The 22,372-nt window shown below is 34.6% G+C and overlaps 1 protein-coding gene across 1 annotated transcript in view; it reads left to right on the plus strand.

The window, feature by feature from the left end:
• The window catches only part of LOC149196024 (uncharacterized), a 70,814-nt gene extending 55,143 nt beyond the window's left edge, over positions 1-15,671 (plus strand). Inside the window, exons 2-3 of the mRNA XM_089408117.1 lie at positions 14,294-14,901; positions 15,165-15,671. Coding sequence (XP_089264243.1) covers positions 14,294-14,901; positions 15,165-15,671 — 1,115 coding nt within the window. The remainder of the gene's footprint in view (positions 1-14,293; positions 14,902-15,164) is intronic.
• The last annotated feature ends 6,701 nt before the right edge of the window (positions 15,672-22,372 follow it).

Consider the following 22,372-nt stretch of genomic DNA (forward strand, 5'->3'; position numbering starts at 1 on the left):
TCACTAGTTGAGAATCCAGCTGGCCCGCTCAGGTGGTCGGCTAAAACGCCTATCATTGAAGTTAAACCAACTGAATCCATACCAGACGAAAGTCAAAAGGTCGAGGCGACAGTTGACCCGGTCTTGCCTTCAGAGGTTTTATCTTCAGATGATACAGTCACTGAAGAGAACAAGGATGACATCGTCCAAATTCTCTTCATCAACACAGACTTCGACGAACATGGGGGCAATCTACCCGTTCCTTTATCGCAGGAAGGAAGTTCGTCAGAGCCATATCCGGCCGTCTACTCGGTCCCACCTCCAAGCAACCTAGTTGTCTCCTTCGACTGGAATCAACTAGGCAGACCCCACCTACCAGCAAGTGTACCATTTCGAATTATCGTTCAAATATATAGAATGGTCATGGCTGGTACCATCATAGATGAGGGGGCTTCTGTGAGTATCCTTTCCTCTACTGCTTGGAAAGCGCTTGGTTCGCCATTGCTTTTGCCTGAAATGAGAAATCTGACAGGCTTTGATAAAGGAACCAGTCGACCTTTAGGGATCCTTCCCGATGTGCCCATAATGTTGAGAGGGAAGACAGTTCGCATGAACGTCATGGTAGTTCAAGGACCCTTGGATTATAACCTACTCCTTGGACGAGACTATATTTATTGCATGGGAGTCATCGTCTCCTCACTCTTTAAAGTAATGTGTTTTCCGCACGAAGGAAGTGTGGTCAAGCTCGTGGACCAACTTTCATTTCCTGGATCACGCATAGCAAATAGTCATATACCGTCCCTAAATGGTCTCTTCACGCAAGAAATGTCTCCATCCCCAGTCCGTCCTCCCGATGAGTGCGAGTAATTCGGAGGGGTATGACTGAAACCCAAGGGGCATGCGTCCTAGTCTGCTTCGGCAGGAAAAATTCGGGTATAGGGTAGGTTTCCGCGGGAGAATATGACTAGTCTGTACCCCGTCCGTAAGTGGAAGAGGGGTTATTCTAGAATAAGATTCTCTTGTCAAAGTTATGTGAGTTGGCGAGCATCGTCACTCACCTTTGTTTATTTCGAGCAACATCGCCGAAGAAGTGTTTTGTTTACACCGTAAATAGAACAATCTTTGGGTAACCTGTAAGAGGTAGGCCTCTCCTGATAGAACAAATGTTTTGTCTGCAAATTGAGGGGTAACCTTGAAACTCTGTTTTATACCTGGGGGCATGCAAACCTTTTGGAATGCAAGCGAAGAGCGACTATTTATTTTTTAAATTTATAGGACCTCTAACCCTTTAAACTCGTAGGATTGGTCGTTTCCTAACTTGCATAAAGAAAGGATGTGGGGCAACACTCGAAAGATTGTCGTTTTTATATGAGACATTCTTATCATATGACTGGATTAATCGAGCAGTTTTAGCGCATAGTTCAAGCTCGTTAAAAAATAAACATAAGACATGAGAAAATGTTTCCACCCGCGTTTAAGCTCGTTAAAAAATGAACTATTCCCCGATAAATAACCACCGTGAATGAAGCATTTCAGCCATTAAATCCTTGGTCGTGTTTGCATCGTCACCTCCACTTTTCCATTGGCCAATCATTCACCTCCATTTGATTGTTTACCCATTTTGAGGAACAGCTGCGAAGAGTGATTTCACTAGCAATCCTTGTAACACTGTCGTGATTGGAAAATTCCAAACCTTACCTGGAATCAGCTGCTACCCATTTTATCACTCGTTCCTCAAAATATGAGTCTTCTTTAAGCTCTTTTCAATTGACTCGTAAAATATGAAAAGATTGCCGAGTTTTGGCCTTCCAGCTCGTTAAAGCGACAGGAAGTGCTACCCTCCTCTAGATTTTAATATTTTTGGACCTAAGGGATTATTGCACAAAAGGATCGAGCGCTTGTTTTGTTCGGCTCATTAAAGCTAATCGAAAATTCATCCCTTCTGTATTGTTTTATACTTTTTCGGACTTAAGTGATTAGCTGACGAAAAAGGAATTTTGGAGTTACCTTTACGTACCTTTTCAGACTCTCTAAAAATGAAAAGGACTGAGTTATCTTTGTCGTTAGACTCGTTAAAAAGACTAATAGCGACAAACTTTTCTTTAGACGAGAATGAGTTTCACTATCGCTAGGCTCGTTAGAACATAGCGATGGGTTTGCCCGAAGGGAAAATTATAGAACAACCATATGTTATCCTCCTCAAGCTTGACAAAAATAAAGAGGTACTGGTCAGCAATGACTGGGGAAAAATTGGGAAGAAAACTCAAAGAAACTTTATTGGTAGCAAGTCGCTCTTGAACATGACACTTCCACTCCGTGCCTGAGTTGGGTTGGGTTGTTCCATTCACCAGTCACATCGCCATGGTCTCGCCATACCATCCACATTTGGGGTTAATGTTACCAATCCATCACATAAGTGTCGCCGACATGTTTAAGAGAAGTCATCGAGAAAGGCCACCTGTGTCCCGCCCACTACCATACATTATACTCCATTCTTTCATGACCGCCACCCTGAACCATATATCATCAAATCGTTTTCACCTCCATCAAAATCATTTGCTCCGTTCCATGTCATTGATGTGGGATTCATTAAGGCCCTCCTATGACGGATCACTTCTTGTCGACATCAGCTCATTATCCAAGAAGTTGATCTAGGAACACCCCATTCAGTACTTTGAAGCTTGCATGCCTCAATGGCAAGTTTCTCACTTCCGGCGACAGGTATACATCAATGACCTTTGACCGAAAGATTTTGCTTGGTGTTCGACGCCAAGTCCTTTATTCACACCACGTGAATTGTACTGTAGTACCTTGAGGGTCATTATCATTAGCGGTGATTCCTCTCGCGCTTGTTAACAGTTTACATCATTGACTGGTAATCAAGCGATGTCTTTCCATGTTCGACTTCAAAACATTTCTCACATGGATCGACTTGTACTTCGAGTGAAGATCGAACGAGATTGAAGACCCCAGATCTAGTTTCATCCATCCGGGCTGCGATATATATTCAGGAAAATAAAGACATTGAAATGTACAACATTGCAGCACAGATGATCATCCTACGAAAAGGATGATGGCTCTATCAGAATCATCAGTCTACCATCAGACGGTTGTCTGTCCTATGTACATGAAAATGAATTTATGAAGCTGAGCATGGGAATGCCCGCCTCAGCTAGATCATGAAAACAGTATGAAGATAATGTATTGTATTGTATCTTATTACAGGTCTCCTCCCAGCATTGAAAAAACTTCGGATCCTCCTAATAAAGCATTTCACCCGATAAACGGCCTCATACTTTAGGGGGCAACTGTTATAGACATTTTTGTGCCCTAGAGCTCTAAGCATGAAATGTCCATAAACCAAGGGCTCCTAAGTCCCTAAAAGTGTTGTTCTAACTCCTAAAAGAACAAGGTCAACAAAATACAGCTTCTCCCAGAAGTTCTCCACCAGAAACTACTCAGAATAAGTCAAATCAGGATCATTTCAGCTGCTCCACTAACCAAGTGCATTGCATAGCACCTAAGTCCACTAGCTAGGTGCGTTGCAATGCACCTAAATGCACTACCAGGGTGCGTTGAGCGGGAAATGACAAGTGGCAGAGTCATTCCACGAGGTGGAGAGACAATGGAAGCTTCCAGAATCTTCTCCAATGACACTTGCCTCACTGAATTCGACCAAGGATGAGTAAGAGGCTCTCAGTCTCCAAGTGGAAGCAAGAACTGACAGAGAGAAGCCACTAATCAATTCATGAGCTGACTCATCCTCCTTGCATACATCTATATATGGATCCCTCATCCCAGAGATCCAGAGGCTAGAATTTTGCACATTGTAAGGAATTGTTGTTGGTTTTGAGATACATATCAGAGAATTGGGTGATCTATGCTTTGTTGGGGTTGAAGAAGGGACTTCTTTGCTGGGAGGTTGATGCTGGGTCAGGAATCATCGATTATAACTCCTCCTGGATCTTCTTGTATATCAATAAAACTATTTGAGTTTCTTCTCCATGCTTGTGTTTCATTGATGCTTGTTGCACTTGTATGGTTAACTTAAATCTGATCCTAAGTTATTTATGAATATAAACCCATGTCTTTGTATAGTTTCCTTCTTCTGTGATCTTGCAGGTACTTGGTGAAGCTGGACAAGTGAGAGAGCAGGTAGCTGGGAGCTGTCAAAGAGGAGAGAGATTGGATCAAAGGACTAGCGCAAGACACAGGTTGGTTCATCCTATTCCTCTTTGTTTATAGTTCATAAAGAAGAATACAAAAGTAGTTTTCTCTGTTTGTTTCTAAGGTCGCTGTCACACCTTAGTGGGATAGAGTAGATCTGAATGGACACTTTTCCCGATAACAATGTTGGAAATTATAATTCATAATATTTCCTTGTTAATCGGGTAGATGGAATCATTAAAGACTATACAAAAAAGAACAAAATTTATGTCATATGGATCAAGTTATTTGATACAAACATAGGACACGGCCAAGCAAGAAAATTGGCTCACTTATTTAGTGAAGGCAGTTTCAAAGATTGGATGATCTCCATATTACAACTAGAAAAACTAATAACACCATTAACAAAGACAAGCGATTTAAAAATACGAAAACAATTTCATGTTCAATTTGCATGTGCACACACAATACATAGATAAAAAGGCCACACAATAGACAACCTTACATTTGATCCTACTAGAATATGGGCTCATGGACTAGTCTACACAACCTTGTCTCGTGTTAGGAACTTGCAATCCTTGTTCCTGTTAAAAGCTCTATAGAAACAAAACTTCAAAGTTAAGCAAAAAATAAAAATTGAATTGGACCATCTATGATAGACTGTAAAATGGGCACTGATTACAATTATCAAAATTTTCACACACATTCACACACATTAGTTCTCTCTCTAAACACTCGTAGCCTAGAAACCTATATCAACGATGTTCTGAATGACTATGATCTGATGGATGCTGACATTTTGTGTTTACAAGAGACACATTTGAAACAAGATATGCTGCAACAAAATTTCAAAACCTTCAATTGCATATAAAGCCATTACAAATATGGATTGCTCACATGCTTCAAAGAAAACATAAGAATTGTTGAACATACACAGTTTCAAGAAGAAAATGTAGAAGCATATATGGAAAGTATGATTCTACATGGAATGCAGATTATAATTACTAATGTCTATGCAACACCCTATGCCACATTTCCCAATATACTAAATATTATTGAAAAAACATTATGAAATATATCTATTGGTAAACCAATAGTCACCCTAGTATATCTCAATGTTAACATGTGCCAAAGTAGGAATAGAACAAAGAAACTAACAGACTATATACATAGCTACAACCTCCATTTTCTTCTAGATGCAAATAAATATGTGGCCACATCGCTCATTGATCATGTATGGTCTAACATAACACACAACTACAAGATCTACAAGATATATACATATTCGTCATATCATGACACAATTTTTCTCATAATGGACCATATATATCCAAATGAATCATAAAACATATTGAATTCTTCCCATATTTTCAATTAAATCATTTTCCCCCTTTTTGTTGCCATTGAAACTTAAACATTTATTAATTCTCTTTTGTAATCATCCATTGCATCCATGTGCAAAGAACCTTCTAATGCAATTTCATTTCTACTATAGAAGAAAAATGGATCAAAGCTACAGTGACCAAAATTAGAAAAGGAAAGTATTTTCAAATACTATTTCTACTTCTCTTTGGTTGCTTATTTCATATATAAAAGTCTGGTTTTCATGTATCCTTTGTCATTGATTACATTTTTCCAAATACCTTGCCACCTTGAGTAGCAAAGAAATATAACATCAGAACAAAACAAACAACTACAAAAAGAAGCAGCAAGGCAAGTCAGTCTATGCCCTTTTCTTATTTGTATCTACCATATCTATAGTTTGTTGAGAAATATACATGGCAACATATTAGGTGATTTATCTTATTTCGATAACTACTTGTGATGAAATTTTTACTTAACTTGATTAGATTCTTCTTCAACTTGATTATTATTGTGTTCTTATCATCAAACAACTGTTAAACAATAAAGAACAATGAGACAAGAGGAGACAAGATATAGGTGATTAGTCAGGGCCCAAACCTCTCCAATTGAGAGGAAAACCCACTAGAATTCTTCTCTTCTTATAGGACTTCAAATAAATAATTAAAAGACCTATGACCCTCCTTGACGAAGACCCTCCAAGTCCAAGTCAAACCTTGCCTTTTTCTTGTCGAGTCAAACAAAGTCAACCTTGCCTTAACACTACTACAATTTCTTCTTCATCTTCAACTTCAGCCTTGGACTACTATACTGCAATTTTTGGCCTCTTGTATTGCAATTCTCGACCTCCTGCAACTTTTTGCAACCTTTGCACGTGTGATGGGATAAGGGAAATTTTATCCCTACTTCTCCTTAGCTTGCCTTGAGTTGATCTCCTTATATCTTCGGCTTGCTAGAAGGATCTTCTTATTACCTTGTTTCAAAATCCTTTGAGTTGTCTATACTTATGTTATGCTGCAGTAAATTGTGCCCTAGTCTCCTTGCATGTATGAAAAAGAATAACCCAAAACTGTCCTTGCAAACTTCACTTTTCCTTGCCTTGAATTCTTCTTCCCTTTGCTAGGTATGTTCGGTCTTATTGTGCTTCCAAGAGATGCTTGAGTGAGTGTCTTCAAGCATGATCAACTAGCCTCTTATATAAAGGCTTCTTGCTCATGCTTGTGGGTCGACTTGACATTGTACCTAGGGTGACATGTCCTTTTGATAGGACAAGTTGCTTCTTTGGAGCGCTAACTTGATTGTAGCAAATAGAAAAGGTCTTGGGGGGTCTTTTGACTCTAACTTTGACTCATATAATTTTATTTAGAATATGTAACATGCCCAAATGGGTCTTCAAGATATGACAATTAATCAATGGACTTTCTGACAAACCTAGAAGCATTCAATGTTGCTTGACCTAAAAATAATTTTTCCTTGAGCATGAAACTCATGCCTCAAGAACAACAACAATAAATTTATTTTTCTCTTTACATTAAATACATCAAATCATGATTACATATGTCATTATGAAGATCGAACCTAGTTACATATTTCAACACAATATACATATTTCAACATTGGCTCCTTGTAATTGACACTAATTTGAATGATCTGTACACATCACAAATGCATTGTTAACCATTCCAATATCAATTGAAAACTGAACATCGACAAATCTCGAAAATTGTTTCATGGTGATTTCATGGTTGCCTACAACACTTTTTTGGACAAAGTAACAAAAGCACGTCAAATATTATGTGTCGATTTGACTGATCAACAAGGATTGACGAGAATCAAAATGGTTGTTCCAAGTGACCTCATCGAAAAACACAATCAAAAGATCTTTCTATGAAAAGGAATTGCAGTCACAAATTTCCAAATTGTGCCAAAAACAAACTATGATTCTAGTGATTGTGACCACATTTTGTTGTTATACAATACAAGCACTAAGAAAACATCGACATAGTTTGTGTAGAATACAAATTTGTTCTGAATACAACAATAAAAGAGTTGGGAGAAAGCATAGAAGCATTCTGAATTGGAACAGTTGCAGTGCTTGTAACAACAGTTCAAAAAGTTGGAATGCAATTTACACTACAGATTACAAACGTAAGATCTAAAGATGATAAGGCATTGGTAAAATGCTCACCCTTGTGCCACTCACCCATTAGTCTTACTCAATTCAACTTATTGTTTATATCCAATACCAAAAATTACATTTTTTTGGTACTTTATGTCATAGCTACAACTATTTGAAAACTTCACACCTATCTATAATGAAATAGAACAAAAGAAACAAAGTGGAGATATGCCAATTATGCTCTTCAAAAACATAACAAAAAGGAAATACCTCAAGGAAAAACCATTTCGTACAACATAGGCCAAATTCATAACACATTTGAACATTGAGATACAAGAAGACCTCAAAAAGATAATCGATAGATAGATCTAGGGAAGTACATACCCAATAATCTACTTATCTTTCATTCCACGATTACTTATTTTTCATTATACATTTCTTGACTAGTCTTATTTTCTAAAAAGTGCAAGGAATACTTATCATTGCAAATGCATACTCTACACCATTTGAACTTGTCTGCGCACTATGCAGTTTCCCGATGTCATCATCTACAATGATAGAAGATATGTCAATATTTTGCATTAAGTGCAAACAACAAACCCCTTTTTCTCTTTCTAGATTTTATCAACTGCATTATAAGAACTCGTGATAACAATGTCTTGTGTTGTTGATTTAGAAACAAATTAGTTCTAAGAAACAGCTATTTGAATTAGCTCAAATGGCTTACCAAGAATATCTGCCAAAAAAAAAAGAAATCTATATGTTGCGCAATTTACAGATTCATTGTCTTTTCACTCTCAATGATGACAATGAGATTCTGGATGTTGACAACACCAACAAACAAAATAGGTACCATTCTCAGTCTTTCACCTTTAGTTTTTAGTGATATAACAAAATGCTACAATTTTCTATTTATGCAAGCATTAATAAACATTTTGTATTATTTTTCCTCGTGCAGGGATGATCAAAATTCATAAAAAATACTCGATATTATTATAGATCTTAAATGCCAATGTTGAAAGAAGAATGATCATTACTATATTCATGCACAAAAACATTGATGTCAAAAAGAAGAATGCCCCTTTTTGTTAATAGTGATATTACCACAACAATATTTTTACTTTTTAAAATGCATAAATGTTTTGAAACATTTTTGCAATTTTCTTGTTAATATAATATGAGTTTGATGTATCTTTTCATATTCAATTTTCCTTATTTCCCTTATGTTTTAGTTTTACTTTTTGTTAATTTGAAAAATTAATTGTTATACTCATTCACAAGAAATTCACCTATTTAATAGATAGCACCGAATTTTGTTTAGTCAAAGTATTGTTATTTGTTAAATTATCTTTCTTCACTGTCTTTACAACATATTACATTCTCACTTAAGTGCATATGGTATCAAGTTTTCTTTCAAACATCTCTAATGCAAAATTTTGATATACTTTGAAATTGATGAGAAAGAACTGTGACTTTTGCTTTAAGCACTAAATTTTGTTTAGTCAAAGTACTATAATTTGTTAGATTATGCTCTTATTCAAGTATTTGAAATGCAAATTTATGTTATGCTTTCTAAATTAAAAAAAAATAAAAATAAAAAATAAAAAAATAAAAACTCGTGCATTTTATGAATGGTTTAACATGTGCTAACATGTATCATTGTATTTTGTATTAATTAAACCTAGAGTTTATTCCATCTACAATGTTGAACTTGTTCAACTGTCGGAGTTAATTCATACCATTCAATGTTCAATAATTAAGCTAAGTGGCAGGGAACACTAGCTATATTGCCTTGTTTAACTCATAAAAGAAAATTTATATACATCTTATCACAAAATTAAATATTATATAACCAAATAAACAAGCAAACACATTAGTATCTCGTTTTTGACAAGCTCATGTTAATTATACTACTAGGTAAGCATTATACTACATTGCAAGGATGCCCATGCTTCCAATCCAGGGATTTCAAACTTCATTAAATTCATTTCAATATTTTGATAAAGTATTAAAAGAGGTTGAAATGTAAGAAATAATAGGAAAACATAGAAAACTAGAATGGAAGTGGAGAGAAATGATAGGAAAAACATAATTTATTATTATTTTTCCTTATTATTTTACTCTATTTTGGTGAGTAAAGTGAAGAAATTTACAATCAATAGATTAATATTAGACATATACATAATCTTCTACAAATTTTGTGTGTCAACCATGATTAAAATTAGGCAAGTCTAATCTTTGGATGTGCAAACCTTTCTTCAAGTTTTGCATTTTAAAAGAGGTTTACATCCTCATAGATTTGATCCCTCTCAACACTTATAGATATATTTGACCCCTCTCGACACTTATAGATTTGAAGCTAACATAAATTGGGTTAATGTTGGTTGGTTGGGAGGAATTATTGTTATCTTGCTAGCCTAGGTTTAATCTACACAAATAACATGGTAAACTTTGTTGTAATGACTTCAAACCTTGTTGTGGAGTTTAAGAAATTCTTGAAATACTAAACATGTATATTTTTCATATCAAATAGAAAATATTTCTAATAGAAAAATATATTTTGAAATAATAATCTAATTTTAAAGTCAACTATAAATTTTTAAAAGATAAACAGATCAATATAAAAGTTAAACTGCTCCTCATTCCATTTAACATAGCACATATAAAAGTAAATTTTCTACTCAACATAATAATCTACCTAAAAAACATGTTACAAAATCCCAATAAATATCAATTTTTTTTTACATAATAATAGTATTATTTTAAAAATTTATGTTATTAATTATTTTTGCATGGGACATATACTAAGTAGCAATGCTGCAAACTATAGTTGTTTAATATATATATATATATATATATATATATATATATAATTATTATTATTATTTTTTTTTTTTATTTAGAATAAAAGCACAACAAATCAAGATTAATTCCACACATTGCATGGATGGTAAAAAAACTTACTTTGATTATCTAAACCCATAATCAACAGCCACTAACAACAATATCAAAAACTTCACAATTCTAAACCACTTAACCGAACCCTTAAGACTATTTAACCCATATATATAAATAATTATTTTCAACAAATATCTTTTCTTTAATTAATACAATGTAACGAATAAAATATATAAATAATATAAATATAATGTAAAAGATAATAATCATAAATAATAGTTAAGTTAAGCTAATAATTAGGTTGAAGAGGCATGTCTAATAGGACATGACTCTTCATGAAGAGACGCTTGCATGATATATAAGCAAGCCTTTTGTTCTCATTGTAAATTGTTATCATTATCATTCTTATTCATATTTAATATATAATATTTGTATCCTTATGGATATCTTGATATTCCAAGTATTCTGGAGTAATTAATTTATAGAAGGAACTTTGTTCTCTTCATTTGGTATCAGAGCCATGTTTGGCTTATCACCAGGCCTTTGGCTATCAACCTATCATCAACCTTGTTGTTGTCATAATTGAAGCGTTTCGCTATATATTGGGAGATTCTCCATTTTTTAGGCCTTTGGCCATTAAAAAAAAATTAACCAAAAAAAAATATAAGTAAATAAATTAAAAAAGAAGAAGAAAATAAAAAGTAAAAAAACAAAAAACAAAACGGATACAAAATCTCATACCAAGTATATTAAGACTTTTTACGTGGAGAAGCCCGTGGTTTTAAAAACAACCCATGGTAATTGCCCATGGTATTTTAAAAAATTAAAGAAAAAAAAAAAAAAACAAAAGGAATACGTTTTACCTTTTACGTGCAGAGCATTTTAACGGAGGTTTTAAAAACAACCCATGGTAATAGCCCATGGTATTTTAAAAGTTAAAGAAACAAGAATACAAAAGCTCTTACGTGAAAGGTAAATATTACTTTTTACAGGAGGTTTTAAAAACAACCCATGGTAATAGCCCATGGTATTTTAAAAGTAAAAGATATTTTGATAACATTGGAGAAAAAAAGTGTGATCTAAATAATTTTAATCGTTCAAATCTAAAGATTGTGACCATACCAAGAGTCACGTCTCATCCAAATTTTCAGAGAAAAATTATTATTATAATTATAAAAAAGGATACTATATAAGCGTTATATAGTTACATATAAAAGGAAAAGTGGGTTTCAAAAAAATATATATAAATTTTATATAATTATAATTTTATGATATATATAAATTATTATTATATAAATTTTTTATTAAAAGAGCGAACCAAAAAAAGAAGAAGAAGAGGAGAATATTTGAAAAATATATATAGGAGAAATAAGTGATATTTTATAATAAAAATAGCTCCAGTTGACATATTGTTTACGTAAAAAAATCAAGGAAAAAATTGAGACTAGTAATGAAAGGTTTCCTGAAACCCGTAGTACATGTGTTCGCACACTATTTAACATCAAAGGATCACTCGCAGGAAGAGACATCATAATCCCTATGAGTCCTACTGAAAGAAGTAATTATGTTAGTCCTAAATGTGCTAATCAATTGATGATTCCTGAATCAAATATAGTTGAAACAAAGTTTTTTGGCAAACAATCCGATATAAGCAATTTACACCTAAATATTGGAGATTATACTTTTACCTCACAATTCACCATGCAAACTCTATCTTTTAACGATAGTGACATTGTTTTGGGATCACCATGGATGAAAACTCTAGGTTCCTTTATTCTAAATACTAAGAAAAAGTTTTTAACATTTTCTTACAAGAAGAAGAAAATAACGCTCCAAGATGTTACACTGAAACCTAATTCAGTAACACCAGAAAATATATCGGATATTTCAAAAGTAATTTCTCAAGAAAGTAAAAAAGTATTACAAATATGCAAAATGAAATTGACAAAATCACTATTGACAAAAATGAAGAAGTTTCTCGACTTAAAAACCATAGTGAAAAATTGCTGACGCAAATTAAGATACTAAAGAAGGATAAGAAGTCATTAGAAAACCAGGTACAACAATTTATCAAGAAGGAAGCATGAAATGTAGGAATTCAAGTTGATGACAAAACAACACATACCGATTCAGTGAATGTCACAACTCAAGAAGAAGACAAGCAAGTTGAAGAAAAGATGCGCGTGGATGTTGCAATTCAAACGATGAACATCCCCAATGAATGTTTCATAACAAACTCAACATCTTCGCCAGAAGAAAATATAAAAATTGTCACATGCCCAATAAGGGAAAATCAAACAAAAAAGGTTCCATATCGGCATCCGAATCATGAGAACAGACGAATCAACCATGCTACATATTTGAACAAGTCAGAAACGAAACAACAAACTGATGTTCCGGATAACTGTGATGTAATCTCAATCCAGTCTTATGCTAATAAGTCGTCACAAAATTCCAGTGATCAGAATGCTATACATAAGATTAATCTGGGATGGTCTGATCCCTTCTCGGTGCGACAGTTTTGTTTGTCACTAAGAAGATCATATCAACTTGTATCGACGAGGATGACTATTCCAAAACAGAAAGACTTTCAAAGCCGAAAAAGAGAGCAAGCTTTTTTCATCGACAAGCTTTGAGGACAAAACTTTTTGAGGAAGGAGGCAATGTAACGAATAAAATATATAAATAATATAAATATAATGTAAAAGATAATAATCATAAATAATAGTTAAGTTAAGCTAATAATTAGGTTGAAGAGGCATGTCTAATAGGACACGACTCTTCATGAAGAGACGCTTGCGTGATATATAAGCAAGCCTCTTGTTCTCATTGTAAATCGTTATCATTATCATTCTTATTCATATTTAATATATAATATTTGTATCCTCATGGATATCTTGATATTCCAAATATTCTGGAGTAATTAATTTATAGAAAGAACTTTGTTCGTTTCATATAATCTAATTGTTTTATATATAATATTTAATAATAATAATCATTAATTAATCAATCACTCGCTGTTTTTTTAAGACCAAATCACTTTGATATGTAAAAGCTTTTAATAATTATTTTCCATTAGTAATCTTATTTAATTAAATAAAACCAAATCTTTTTAAATATAATATTTAAACATTTAACCACTATTTTTAATTAATATTTATTTAATTTTATAATAGTTATTCTTTCCACTCGTTTAAATTTATGATTTTATTAATGATTCGTTTTTCCACTAAATTTACAAATAATATTTTAGTAATAAAAAAATTGTCTAGTCAACGAATACAAACCGTCTTAAAACTCTCCGTTTATTTCAAAATAGTTAAAACTTCCCGTTTATTTTAATTTTTTTCAAATTTAAAAGTAAATTCTCGCATAATGGTGTAACTTCACTTTTCAAATTTCGTCTGAACACTAAATTGTGACACATTATTCGGACCCAGGGTTAAATGTTTTCCCGTTTTACGGTGTAATTCAATTAATATACATACAGGTGGCAGGACCGTTCGGAACCAGCGGGCGGAGAGCCTGCCGCATGTCGATGTGGAGGAGTTGAGGAAGAAGGGAAACAGCTGCTTCAGAGAAAGACAATGGGACGCAGCGGCCGAATATTATACGGAATGCATCGAGGCTGCTCTGCTTCAGCTCAAGAAGGGGTCCTCCAATGACAATAATAATATCAACACCAGCCTCCTGCACGCCTATTCCAACCGGACGGAGACAAGGCTTCGGATGAAGGAATTTGAGCTAGCGTTGTAGGATTCTGACAAGGTTCTTGGGATTCTGACCTGGTTCTTGGGATCGATCCCGGCAATCTCAAAGCGCTCTATAGGAAAGGCCGCGCTCTGGTTGGGCTGAAGCAGTATGCGGCGGCATGCGAATGTTTGGAGAAAGCTAACGAGGCCAGCCCCGGGCAGTTCGAAATACAAGACGCGCTTCGCCAAGCCAAGACTCTGTACTCCCAGAGCCGGAATGGCAAGTATGACATCTCGAACTACTTGCTGGGACACGCATCTTCTCCCCCTGAAGTGGCCGATTTTATTGGCCCGGTAGAGATCAAGATGACCAAAGACGGCCGCGGCCGGGGGCTTTACGCCAAACGAGAAATAACCACCGGGCAGCTTTTGCTGGTAAGCAACGCCGTTGCAGTAGCTTATGATAATGACTCGGCCGGGATTAATGTGGACCACAGGGGAAACATTAATCTTCCGTCGCAAGAAGATCTTGTTGCCGCCGTTAGTGCTGCCAGAAAATCGCAGAGATTGCTCCAGCAGCTTTATAGTTTAGACGACTACTCTGCGCGTCGTGGCCTGGACGTTCCAGCCATTGATCTGTTTAAGACGGAGGGCCAAATTGCAGCGGGAAAAGAAAAATTGCAGGTAGATGTTAACCGTATACGCGATATTATAAGTCGGAATTCAGTTGGTGGAGCCGAACAGACATATGCTTCAATTTCTGAACCCAAACTCGTCCAGCGAGGCCAGAATTTTAGCTGCTGCCATCCTTCATCAACCATTCATGCCTGCCGAACTCGACCAGGTTGCAAGTGGGAAGCGCTATGTTTATTCATGCCTGCAAGCCCATCAAACGAGGAAAGGAGATCACCATTTCCTATTTTGATACCCTGGTCCCATTGCCGCAGCGCCAAGCCATGTGCGAAAGCTGGGGTTTCAAGTGCAAGTGTAGGAGATGCATTCTGGAGCTCTCTCTGAAGGCAGCCCTGGAGCCTATAAACGGACGGTTCGAGGAATTGCATGACAAAGCATTGGAGGAGCTTTTTGTAGAGGCAGAGGAGATTGTCAGGAGTTCCGCGTTGTTGAAAACGGAAGAAGAGAGAAATTGGATTCGCGCGTCATTTGTTTCTGCATATCCTGCAGGAACACAGTCGGACGACTTCTTCCCCACAACGTTGAAGGAGTGCGTTCCTTCCGGCGAAAAAGTTGTTAAGGCCATTCAAAATGCTGTACCCGGGGACATTCGAACCCTGGTTATGGTAGCCGAGCAGTTACGAGGAACGAAGCGTTGGTTTGGAGAGGAAAGTTTATCATCAGAGCAGGCGAGGGAGGCATGCATCAGAGTCTTTGGGAGGCACAGTGAAGATGTTCTCAAGGCGCTCGTCTTACAGCATTCAGATTGCCATCTCTTTTAGTAACAGTACAACTGTCAGAGTGAATAGTTAGATTTTCATGATACGCACAGTATAAGACCATTAGATAGGCCTGATATCATTCGTGCTCCTTTGGGAAGATTTCATTTAGAAAAGGTATGTCATAACATAATGGGTGTGAGATAGATATCTTAGTGTAGTCTCTTTTGTAGTTTCCTCCTTGTCCTGTCTTTGAATATATGAACGCTGTCTTTCGATTGTTCGGCTCTAAAATGGTATGGCATTGACATTATTTCCGCTTTAGAATTGTCTGGCATTGATATTATTTCATCTCTGTGTTTCATAAACATTGAAATTGTATTTCTCTGGCATTGATATTATTTCGTTTCCGTGTTTTATAAACATTGAAATTGTATTTCTCTGGCATTGATATTATTTCATTTCTGTATTTTATAAACGTTGAAATGCAAATGTGTTCTGGATATGTGTATGGCCATCTAATATGGCTATTATATTGCATTGCTGAAAGCAAAAACAAAGTCCAATTATGTTCTGTTTGCATGTGCGGCCATGTACAATATTCAAAGCATTAATATCCTTGTTAGGGATGCCCCTACCAACTTAGTATAGGTTTAAAATAGAGAGTTAATGGGTGTGTTTAAAATGGAGTGTTAATGGGAGGAGTGGGTGGAAATGGGAAGTGATTTTGGTTTCAGATCAATATACTTGGCTTTTGATAATGTAAGATTTCCCGGATAAATTAATTTCGATATATTTAAATTTTAAAGTTATTTTGTGTAATATTTTACACAAATTTATTCTATGTAACTAATTTGTAATTATGCTTGTAATTTTTTTTAATGAATCTTTGAAAATGATTATTATTTTGAAAAAGATTAAAGGATTTGTTTTCAGATTTATAATTTAAAATATTTAAAATGATAATTTAAAATATTTAAAATGACAATTTTTGAGAAATTTGAATTAAGATAGATTTAACTTGATATTTATTTTTATATAATTTTTGGTATTTTAATCATTATAAATAGTTTTTTAATTTTATTTTTTTTAATTGAAATAGATGAAGACGAAATCAATTGTTTAACTTTTCGTCAAATTTCTTGGAAATTTCAAAACAAGTGTTATCTCTATGTGATTCTATGTTGCTACTTGTGGGGCTTATCTCTATGTGATTCTATGTTGCTACTTGTGGGGCTGTATGGGTGTGAATGAGCATGGTATCACACTTTTGGTGAGGAAGTGTCATACTTTGCACTATTCGAGACTATCTTTATTCTTTTTTGGCCACCATGCTTACTATCAAGTTGTTGTCATGAACACTTTGTGGATTATTTACATTTGAATATGTTTATTTTCCTTGTTGCTCAACTTCTTCCCTTCCTTGGGAAGTTGTGACCTCGAATCCTCCTACTTCCCAACATATCAAATCTCCTTCTTTGGTTATTTGTACCACCTAGCATCCTTGTCTTTTTGCAGGCATCCTTTTGTCTAGACATATCATAGGAACACCTTGTCATATACATCTGCTTAATATATATGCTCCATGTCATAATTGTTCAGCTTTCTTAGACCAGATTCAACAATGCAATCTTATTAAGATCAGTGGATTTATCATTGCTAGTGATTTGAATGTCACTCTCATGACACAAGAGTCTTGGGGAAAGAACAATAGGCTAGATCCACTTGTGGTTCGTCTATATAATCTTTTTATTGATTATAATTTGGTGGAAATTTGTCCTTTTCCACTTTCCCCCACATCGAATAATCAAAAAGTGGGTGAAGAACATGTTGGGAAATGTCTGGACCAAGTCCTCATACAAGAAAAATCTGATAGAGAGCCTCGGTAATTTGAAGTCTAGTGTATACAATACATACATATATGATCATCTGCCCATTATTCTCTAGTGGAGGATGAAGAATATCTGTCGAGGATTACCCTTCAAATTCTATGGAGTTAGGCTTGAAGATAAATATTATAATGTGTTGGTGAAGTCCTCTTCGACATAGATGAATGCCTGTGGGATGTATCTACCATGTAGACCATTATGAAAAATATCAACATCATAAAAAGTCGAACAAGGAAATAGGAAAGAATTAAAAAACAAGGGTTGATATCGAAATTACAGAAGATCACTTGTGACATGTCTAGTTTTGGCAGAGCCATGGAACAAAAAAATCCAACTCGGGGGGATCTCAATCATTGAAAATCGCTAGAAGACAGGAAGAATGAGATCCTTAACATTCAGAAAGCAACCTTGAGGCTCAAGAGCAAAGCAATATGGTTATGTGAGGGAGACCATAACACTATTTTTTTTCATAGGTTCGCAAATTATATGAAACATATTAATACTATCTGGCACATTGAATCCTCAGATGGGGACTCCAAACACACTACTCCTGAGATACAAGATGATGTTGTCAAAATTTTCAAACTGTTTGATAAGGCCGGGAGGATGGGCTTTGGACCTATATCCAAAAATGTTTGACGATAATGCAAATGATGATCTTTATCGCCCGGTTAATCTAGAGGAGCCAATATGCTTTTTCAAGCCGATGGGACATAATATTCTAGAGATTTTGGAACATGTTAAGACTCGGGGTAAGATTATTGGTGCCATAAATTCAACATTTTTAGCTCTCATCCTGAAGTCCTCTTCCACAAAAAAATTCTAGGACTACAGACCTATCTCACTATGCAACACTCTCTACAAGCTTATTTCTAAAGTGATTGCAAGGTGCATCAATAAGGTACTATCTTTGCATATCTATCGAGAACAATTTGGTTTTTAAATGATCACTAGATTCATGATGCAATTGAATCAACACAAGAATCTATCAATTCTATCCATTCCTATAAGAAGGAGGCGGTGGTGATGAAAACCAACCTACACAAGGCATATGACAGTGTGGACTGGTTATATATTACATTCATTCTCTACAAGATTGGTCTTCGGTCTCATAATGTGGAGTGGATAATGGCTTGTATTACTTAGGTTTTTTTTTGTTGTTCTGGTCAATGTATTCCTCGCACCTTTTTCTACACGGGTAGAGGTCTTAAAGAGGGGTGCTCTCTTTCCCCCTTAGTATTTATTCTTGTTATGAATGGTCTTAGTTTGAGAATCAAAGAGGCACAGTCTCATGGTTTATTTTAGGGTTTAAATATCTATAGATAGGTCAACATCACTCACTTGTTTTTTATTGATGATATACTAACCTTTGACATTATATGTAGGTCTCAGTGGTTTGCATTACACTATATATATCTTAGATATGAAGAGGCCTCTCGGCTCCTTAAAAATGGTAACAAATCTATGCTCTATTTATCATTTGCAGACAAGTTGGACATTGAATGCATTGTAGGCACATTTGGTTTTCAGATAACCCCAATGGAGGAAGGACTCACCTACCTAGGTTATAAGCTCAAATCCCAGTAACTACAGAATTAGAGACTACTTATCGATGGTTGACAAATATAAGAGGAAATTGAACACATGGACACATATTTCTCACTTTGGGTGGAAGATGTATTCTTGTTCAGGTGATTTTGCAGCAGATATCTATATTTTTGGCACACTTATTCATGATCCCTTTTTCCATTTCCTTAAAGATTAAGTCCATCATAACTAGCTTCCTCTCGTCTCGGGCAAGAACTACTACAAAATATCATCTTTGCAGGTGGGTCTACTTGTCTATTCCAAAGGAATTCGGTGGTTTGGGGTTGCTGGAACACAGAACTTTTGGATATACAATGTTGAGTAAATCTTTCTGGAGGGCCATGAATGGACAATGGGTCGGACAGGACATCATTTGGGCAAAATATATGAGAGATTTTGATATTGAGAATTTATACACAGATAATATTCCCATCAGAATAAAAGGATCAGTGATATTGAGGAGCTTTATTAAAATACTCCACTGGGAGAACATGAATATGACTTGGTATTTTGGTAATGACAGGAAAATATTGATTGTGATAGACAACATAAAAGGTATAAGTTGTGATCACTTATCATTTTATCAAACTTGTTACTTTAATTGATTCTTATTTACTTCTCATTATATTATTATATTGTTATTTTTTAATTGTTTTTCAATGTCCAACATAAATAAATGTTTGAAGAAGATTAAACTTATGATAATTTAAAATGTGAATATGAATTTGAATTTTTTTTTTAGTAACAATGAAAATTAAAACCAACCCTTAAACAGAGGTTTAAAATAAAATTAATTAATGCCAACCCATCATATTGAAAAACCAGTTGTTCTTACCAGTGACAATGGTGAGTAGTTTTTATAAGACTAAGAAAAATGACTGGAGGATCTAGAGAATCAAATTTCAAACCTTGAGAGCCAGAAATGTTTAAAAACTCATTAGGTAGAGGTAACAATGAAATCTCTATAAGATTTCATGTTTTCTAATCTAACTAGGTGCATATAGTTACCAACAAAGATGACTTTTACACTCAATTTCATTATTCTTGAGGACTCTATCCATGAAGGATTTCATGTGCCAGTAAAGCTTGAGGGTCTTGTTGAAACTTCATATCCCATCATGCAATTGTCTGGATCATATGCTAAACCATATTCTCCATGTTCTCATCTAAAAAATAAAATAATCTCTAGTGCTTAACCCCCTCCCTCAAAATACTAAGGTATATATATATATATATATATATAAAAAAAATAAAAACTGCACTCAATGAAAAAAACATGAAAAAAAACAAAAAGCAAAAATAAATAGGTAGTAAGAAACAATGCCAAAAAAAAAGACAACTTAATGCACAAGCACTCCCTCAATAAAGGTGCTCATGTAGATAAATAACATTAACAACATAACATGACAATGTAATACAATTCATGAAGTTTTCTCTCAAAGCCATACCATCTATTACTATACCTACTCCTTGATGGGTTTGACGTCTTATCTACGTTGTGTTTAAGTATGTTTTAAAGGTTTTTATTTTATTATTATATGTTATTTAAGACCATGAGCTAGATATGCCATGGTGGCTTGAAAGTAGGATTATTTTTCTATTGTTAAAATTTTTGTTCCATGTTTTTAAATATATATATATATGTTTCATATATATATAAGTTATATTTTTTTTCAATTTTAACAATTTGAGACGTATAATGATTTATAATAATCTAAAGCAAGTGTTTTAATGTTTATCATGGATTGATGTCTATCTATAATTAATCTCAATATATTTAACTCATATATTAATTATTCTTATAATTAATAACAACAATATTTTAAAATAAAATTATAATAAGATTAGTATTTTAGTATTTTTTAATATTAAAAATGTGATATGAATAATAAAATAAGTATCTTGATATTTATAAAAATGATGCCTATATTTACATAACATATATAAATATATGTTATGGTGAATTTTTTTTTATATATAGAATTGAAATATAATTTTGAAAACACGTAAAGTATTTTAATTTACTTTATTTTATTTATGGTAGGAGTGATTTTCTTTTTATTTATAAAAAATGATATATTCTATAATTTTTACATTATTGAAATTGCTTTAAAAAATATTATTTAATTGGTATATCAATTTTTTTTGGTAAGTAAGACCATGGGGTATTTGAACTAGTGACCTATCACTTGGAGTACCTTAACAATGCACCCATTCACCGTCAATCCAGAGCCCCATGGGCAATATATCAAAATTCTAAGTAATTGTATTTTATTTAATATTATTAATGGTAACATTTATTGTATATTTTTTAAATATGATATTATTTTTAATTTAATTATTATTTATGAGAAATTTCCTAGAAATAATATACTAATTTAGTTTATATTTTATTTGATTTAAATGTTTATGAGTGTATATTTTCCAGAGCTTGTAATCACCTTCATATAAGTTTTTGCATACTAGCGGTCTCATCACCTATCATTAGGGACTCTTTACTTGAGTTCCTAATGATGGCTGACGAGACTGTTGGGTAGAGGAGGCCCCGCGTAACAGTTTTGGGGCTTAAAGTCCGCAATTTTGGGTAATAGTATGGTAAAGGCTCCACGGGGTGCACGGAGTGCGAGTTGTAATGGGTCAAGTCAAAGGGTTATCTGCCCAAAAATAATGTAAGAAAAGAGAAAGTGAGTCAGCCTGCCCATGGTCCACGGGACATGGGAATGTATAAATAGAGGAAGGCTCTAAGGTTAGAAGTCAGTTTTGTTTTCGATCTTAATGTTATGGGTTTATGAAGGCAATATTCTCTCTGCATCTGTAAGTCTGAGTCGAAGGTGTTGGTAGATAGATAGAGGCTCTGCAACTGTGTGTGCAAAGGCTTGGTTGAGTCTGCAACTGTGTGCGCAGACCCCTGCAACTGAGTGCGTAGGGTGGATCTGGTGGTACTGAGAAGGAGATAAATAAAGATAAGAATTTCTGAATCATTGTGTGCTTTATCGCGAATCTATCTGTTGCTATGTTTTGGATTTATGCATATTTATGATTGCGCGCATTGGTTGTTACTGGTGAATGTTTGCTTAGAGACCATAAGAAGTAGATTAGATCTATAATAAAATCATTAATAATAAAGCGCATCGGTGTGGATATATGCAGAAGTCTGAAAACAGTGCAGAGTGGTGCGAGGCCACAGATCAGTTTGCGACCCCTCCAAACCACATTAAGACATCCCAAGGGTGTGGAAACCTGGTTCTTGCACCCTCCCCTCCTACCTCGGGTGAGACCTCTGTTTGC

The sequence above is a fragment of the Pinus tabuliformis genome, chromosome 2_2, assembly GCF_031772625.1.
Source record: "Pinus tabuliformis cultivar Carrire ecotype Pingquan chromosome 2_2, CPIR1, whole genome shotgun sequence".
NCBI classification, from domain to species: domain Eukaryota; kingdom Viridiplantae; phylum Streptophyta; class Pinopsida; order Pinales; family Pinaceae; genus Pinus; species Pinus tabuliformis.